Source organism: Colobus angolensis, unplaced genomic scaffold, assembly GCF_000951035.1.
Source record: "Colobus angolensis palliatus isolate OR3802 unplaced genomic scaffold, Cang.pa_1.0 Scaffold107, whole genome shotgun sequence".
Taxonomy (NCBI): Eukaryota; Metazoa; Chordata; class Mammalia; order Primates; family Cercopithecidae; genus Colobus; species Colobus angolensis.
In genome coordinates this window covers 4,085,860-4,091,809 of record NW_012111697.1, presented here as the reverse complement: position 1 = coordinate 4,091,809, position 5,950 = coordinate 4,085,860, and the positions used below count along the sequence as shown (strand labels likewise).

General features: G+C 55.3%; 1 protein-coding gene across 3 annotated transcripts in view; it reads right to left on the bottom strand.

Moving 5' to 3' along the window:
* Positions 1-5,950, bottom strand: part of TBCB (tubulin folding cofactor B) — a 13,526-nt gene that overhangs the window by 2,870 nt on the left and 4,706 nt on the right. For all 3 annotated transcript variants that reach the window (XM_011948621.1, XM_011948628.1, XM_011948634.1), the window contains exons 3-4: positions 2,430-2,526; positions 1,532-1,723 (exon numbers count right to left, since the gene is read on the bottom strand). In XM_011948621.1, coding sequence (XP_011804011.1) covers positions 1,532-1,723; positions 2,430-2,526 — 289 coding nt within the window. The remainder of the gene's footprint in view (positions 1-1,531; positions 1,724-2,429; positions 2,527-5,950) is intronic.

The window sequence follows — 5,950 nt, the reverse complement described above, 5'->3', positions numbered from 1 at the left end:
AAAAAAAAAAAAAAAAGAAGAAGAAGAAGGTTCATAGCAGCATTATTCATCATAACCAAAAAGTGGAAATGACCCTAATGTCCACTAACTGGTGACTGGATAAAATGTGGTCTGTGCGTTCAATGCAGGACTATTTGGTAACAGTGTGGCACTGACACAGACATGCCACGGATGAAACGTGAAAGCATTCTGCTCAGTGGAAGCAGTCAGTCACAGATCGCACGATCCTATTCCTATGAAACATCCGGAATCGGCAAATTACAGACAGAACGTAAATTAGTGGCTGCAGATGACTGGGGGATGGGTACACACAGGCATAAAGACGGAAATAACAGACGGGGGGATGCCAGAAGTGGGAGGGTGGTGAGGGTTGAAAAATTACCTATTGGGTACGATGTTCACAATTTGGGTCATGGGTAGACTGGAAGCCCAGTCGCCACCCACTAGCAGGCAATACACCCATGTAACAACACCACATGTACCCCCTGAATCTTTTTTTTTGAGACAGGGTCTCGCTTTGTCACGCAGGCGGCAGTGCAGTGGTGCGATCATTGCTCACTGCAGCCTCACCTCCCGGGCTCAAGCCATCCTCCCACCTCAGCCTCCCAAGTAGCTGGGGTACCTATAGGTGCTCACCACCACACCTGACTAAAGTTTTGTGGGATTTTTTTTTTTTTTTTTTTTTGTAGAGACAGGGTCTCATTATGTTGCCTAGGCTGGTCTTAAATTCCTGGGTTCATGTGATCCTCCTGTCTCAGCCTCCCAAAGTGCTAGAATTACAGGTGTGAGCCACTGCGCCCAGCCTTTGTTTTGAGACTGGGTCTTTCTCTGCTGCCCAGGCTGGGGTGCAATGACACAATCATAGCTCACTGTAACCTCCAACTCCCGGGCTCAAGCAAGCCTCCCACCTTGTTCTCCCAAAGTGCTGAGATTACAGGCATGAGCCATCATGGCTGGCCTGTTCTTTTTTAAAAAATCCACATTGCTCTCCACTGTGACACCACCCTGCCCATGCCCCTGACTTCACTTCTCCCCTCTCCTCCCGCTCCCCTTCCCTGGGTGAACCTCCTGCGCTCTGCTCACCTGCACCGGCTACTCCTGGTAGGAACTCTTCCTTCCTTTTCACCTGGCTGCTGCCCCCTTTCCTTCAGATGCTCCCAGGTGCTTCCTCTGGGCTCACACAGCCCCCTGTGTTAGTTCCCCTCACTCCTGCCCTGGTCACGCCGCCCGTTTCCCCACTGCGACTGGCACTGTGCTCCACGCTTCCAAGCGCATAGTCTGCGTGGCTCTGGCCTCTGCTGCCTCCCTCGCTGGACAGATCACTCCGCCTGTGCCTCCCACTTCCCTCCACAAACACTCCGGGCGGTCAGTGTCGGCCGATGGTTCCACCACCTCCAGGGACTGAGATCATTTCGAACCCCCCGCACCCCGCGCCCCAAGGCAGAGCGTGAGGTCTCCGAGGCTCCACCGTGTGCACAACGTCTCCTCCCGGCCTTGGAGCCCGGGACCCCGGGGCCCGCGGGCCACGCACCTACATACATGACGGTGCCCCGGCGGGGGGAGTGCCCCGCCGCCCGCACCTCACAGCGGCTGCCCACGGGGATGGAGCTGGCCTGGGCCTTCTCCTCGGCCAGGCGCTGGGCCGCCTCGACCTCCTGCTGAGCCCGCTCCTCCTCGTTGTAGCGGCCGAGCTTGCTGCGCTTCAGGAAGGAGCGGACCGTGTCTGTGGGCGGAGCGGGCTGGAGTCAGAATGTCGGCCGGGCCTAACATGATGGCGCTCCACCCACGAAGGGCCCATGTTCATGGAGGAACTCTCTCTTCCAGGTGACAAAGGGCTGTCACCCAAGCCCCAGGTCTCCCACCACAGCCTTAGCCTCTCCCAGGACTCCTAGGGCCTCACCACAATCAGAAACGGAAGGGGTGCCGCCTGCACCCCTCACCACAGGACCCACGGTCTCTCACCCCTTCGGCACACATCTGCCTTCATCATCCGCCTTCCTCCGGCTCTGAGGCCCCGTCTCCCCCACACTCTGATCTCTCCCAGGTGCCCTCACTGACCGCCACCCTGGCCACTCACATTCCACCTGTGCTGCCCTCTCCACACCCCATCCGACCTCTCCATGCCCCCATCTGACCCTGACTGCTGCCCCCAACACCTAGCCCCTACACCTACCCCTCAACTCCCTCCACTTTCCCAGCCCTCCCCCCACCACGTCTGACACCCACCCGACACCTCCCAGCTCCCATTCCCACCCCAGACCCCCGCCTGTCCCCACTCCTAGCCTCACCCCTATATCCTCCCAAGCTCTCGATCCTCACTGCCCACACCACTGGCCTCCCTGCAGTGGCCCTGTCTACCCTGCCCGCCTCCACGCCTGCACATACGCCCTCTGGCCCCCACGCACCCCTAGGCGCCCACCTGCCCATACCTTGCCTCTGGTCGTAGGCTTCTTGTGAGATCGTGTACTTCTCCACCCGGGACACGTCCTCATACTCACCAAGGCGGGCACCGCTGTGGTCAATGACCTGTGTGAGAGGAGGGGCTCCGTGGGGATCAGGGTCTGGCCAGGGAAGCCTGGGTGCTGGGTACAGGGACTTCAGTGTCTCCCATCTGGGAAAAACGCATCTTCCTTCCTCACCTGTATGGCGGCCTTATCTCCTCTCCTGAGCCCGGCGGAAGGGAGAAGTAGCTACCTACACTGGCCGCCTCCCCTTCCTCACCCCCATCCAAGCTCCCGGAGACTGCCTCTGTACCCAGAAGTCCCCCACTTGCTGGCATCAACATCACCAAGGGCCCCAAATTCACGGAGTCCAACCAGCAGAGCTCAGGCCTTGCCCACAGCCCTGTGCATGGCGCATCTCCTGCTGGACCTCTGGGACTCTCCTATGCTGGCCCCAACCACAGGCCCCAGAGCATCTCTTCCTGTTCTGCCCCTAGTATTCATTCACTCATTGGGTTCTGAGCTCCCAGGGACCCAGCTGGGCCTCATGCTGGGGACTCAGTGCAAACACAGACACACTCTGCCCTCAGGCTGTGCTCATTGTGCAGCGAGAAGGCCAACCACAAAGGAACAGGTACCTATGAAACACCGGAGGATGGCTAGGGAGAAAAATACAACAGAGAAGAGGCTTAAGGAGCATGGGAGAGCAGGCTTCCCAAAAGAGGGGATGTTTGAGCCAAGGCCAGAAGGATGAGCAAGAATGGCAGGTGCAGACGGCCACAGGTAGAAAAATGTCCTTCACGCTCTGGAGTGGATGGCGTGGGTGGTATGGAGCAAGCCAGAGGGAGAGTGGAAGACACAAGGGACTGCTGTAGACTTTGGGTTTTGTTTTGTTTTTTTTGACGGAGTCTCTGTTTTGTTTTTTTGACGGAGTCTCGCTTTGTCGCCCAGGCTGGAGTGTCGTGGTGCGATCTCAGCTCACTGCAACCTCTGCCTCCCCCTAAGTTCAAGTGATTCTCCTGCCTCAGCCTCCCGGGCAGCTGGGATTACAGGCACGCACCACCACGCCTGGCTAATTTTTGTATTTTTAAGTAGAGACAAGGTTTTGCCATGTTGGCCAGGCTGGTCTTTTTTTTTTTTTTTGAGGCAGAGTCTCGCTCTGTCGCCCAGACTGGAGTGCAGTGGCCGGATCTCAGCTCACTGCAAGCTCCGCCTCCTGGGTTCAAGTGATTCTCCTGCCTCAGCCTCCCGGGCAGCTGGGATTACAGGCATCCACCCATTCGGCTGGCTAGTTTTTTGTATTTTTTAAGAGAGACGGGGTTTCACCGTGTTAGCCAGGATGGTCTCGATCTCCTGACCTTGTGATCCGCCCGTCTCGGCCTCCCAAAGTGCTGGGATTACAGGCTTGAGCCACCGCACCCGGCCAGCCAGGCTGGTCTTAAACTCCTGACCTCAAGTGATCTTCCCGCCTCTGCTTCCCAATGTGCTGGGGGGGGGATTACAGGCATGAGTTACCGACCTGGCCTAGACTTTGGTTTTCATCTGGAGCGAGCTGCCACCAGGGCACGGCTCTGAGCTACGAGGGCCCTGGCCTGACTCAGGTGGTCCCAGGCTCCCTCTGGCTGAGATGGGGAGCAGGGAGGCCAGGGAAGTTGCCAGGATGGCGAGGTTGGGGGAAGGATGGAGGCTGGACCAGGGTCAGGGAAGTTTTTGTAGATGGAGCCGACAGGATTTGATGAGAGAATGGATGTGGGGGTGAGGGAGAGAGCGGGCCCAAGGAACACCCTGAGGCGTCTGGCCTAAGCCACTGGGCTAACATGGCAAAATAGGAACGGGCTTTATTTCCAGATCAAGCATCACTGAGAATTTCTGCTATGTTGAGAATTTTCACAAATTTGAAGTTCTGTTATTTTTAAACAATGAATATGGGTGATATTTATAAAGAGAAAAAGAATTTTAGAAAATGTAAAAATTCCCCGGTGGCTCCGCCTCTGGAACACCTTCCTTGAGTGGCCTGGGAGGTCTGTGTGTACCTGAACCACCTGGTATGAAACCTGCTCAAAGAAACCACTGTCTATGAGATGCCTATGAACACCCGCACCCCTCAGCTTCAGCTGCCTAGGGTGGTCCAAAGGCTCAGTCCTGTGCACCCAGCAGAGGCCTGACCCACAGCTCCAGGCCTCGCCCCCTCATCTGGACTCTCACAGCAGCCCCCTCCTGGTCTCCCTACTCTTCTTGTCCTCCACCATCTGTTCCCCACACACAGCCAGAGGGGCACCTGAGCCACGTCAGGGTCCTCCCCAGCTTCCGCGCTCTTTGGCCACAGAAGTGGCCTGTCTTAATCCCCACCGTGCTCCCTCCCACCTTGGAGTGTTTGCTGTGCCCCATTCCTAGGGCACCCCTTCCCCATCTTCAGTGTTTTGTTTTTTTTTTTTAAGATAGATCTCGCTCTATCATCCAAACTGGAGTGCAGTGGCGTGATCTCGGCTCACTGCAACTTCCAGCTCCTGGGTTCAAGTGATCCTCCTGCCTCAGCCTCCTGAGTAGCTAGGATTATAGGCATCTGCCACCACGCCCAGCTAATTTTTGTATTTTTAGTAGAGATGGGGTTTCACCCTCTGTGGGGAAAAGAAAGAGCGATCAGGCTGTTACTGTGTCTGTATAGAAAGAAGTAGACATAAGAGACTCCATTTTGTTCTGTATTTGAGATGCTGTTAATCTGTGACCCTACCCCCAACCCGGTCCTTGCAAGAGACATGTGCTGTGGTGACTCAAGGTTTAACGGATTTTGGGCTGTGCAGGGTGTGCTTTGTTAAAGTGCCTGAAGGCAGCTTGCTGGTTAAAAGTCATCACCATTCTCTTAATCTCAAGTACCCAGGGACACATACACTGCGGAAGGTCGCAGGGACCTCTGCCTAGGAAAGCTAGGTATTGTCCAAGGTTTCTCCCCATGTGATAGTCGGAAATATGGCCTCCTGGGTCGCAGGGACCTCTGCCTAGGAAAGCTAGGTATTGTCCAAGGTTTCTCCCCATGTGATAGTCTGAAATATGGCCTCGTGGGAAGGGAAAGACCTGATCGTCCCCCAGCCCGACACCTGTGAAGGGTCTGTGCTGAGGAGGACTAGTGTAAGAGGAAAGAAGGCCTCTTGGCAGTTGAGATAGAGAAAAGCATCTGTCTCCTGCCTGTCCCTGGGCAATGGAACATCTCAGTATAAAACCCCATTGTATGTTCTATTTACTGAGAAAGGAGAAAACCACCTTAGGGCTGAAGGTGGGACATGCTAGCGGCCATGCTGCTCTTTATGCACTAAAAAGGTTTATGGAGATATTTGCATATGCATATCAAGGCACAGCACTTTTCCTTAAACTTATGTCACAGAGATCTTTATTCATGTCTTACTGCCGACCTTCTCCCTACGATGATCCTATTATCCTGCCACTTCCCTTTTCTAAGATGGTAAAGATAATGAACAATAAATACTGAGGGAACTCAGAGACCAGTGCCGGAG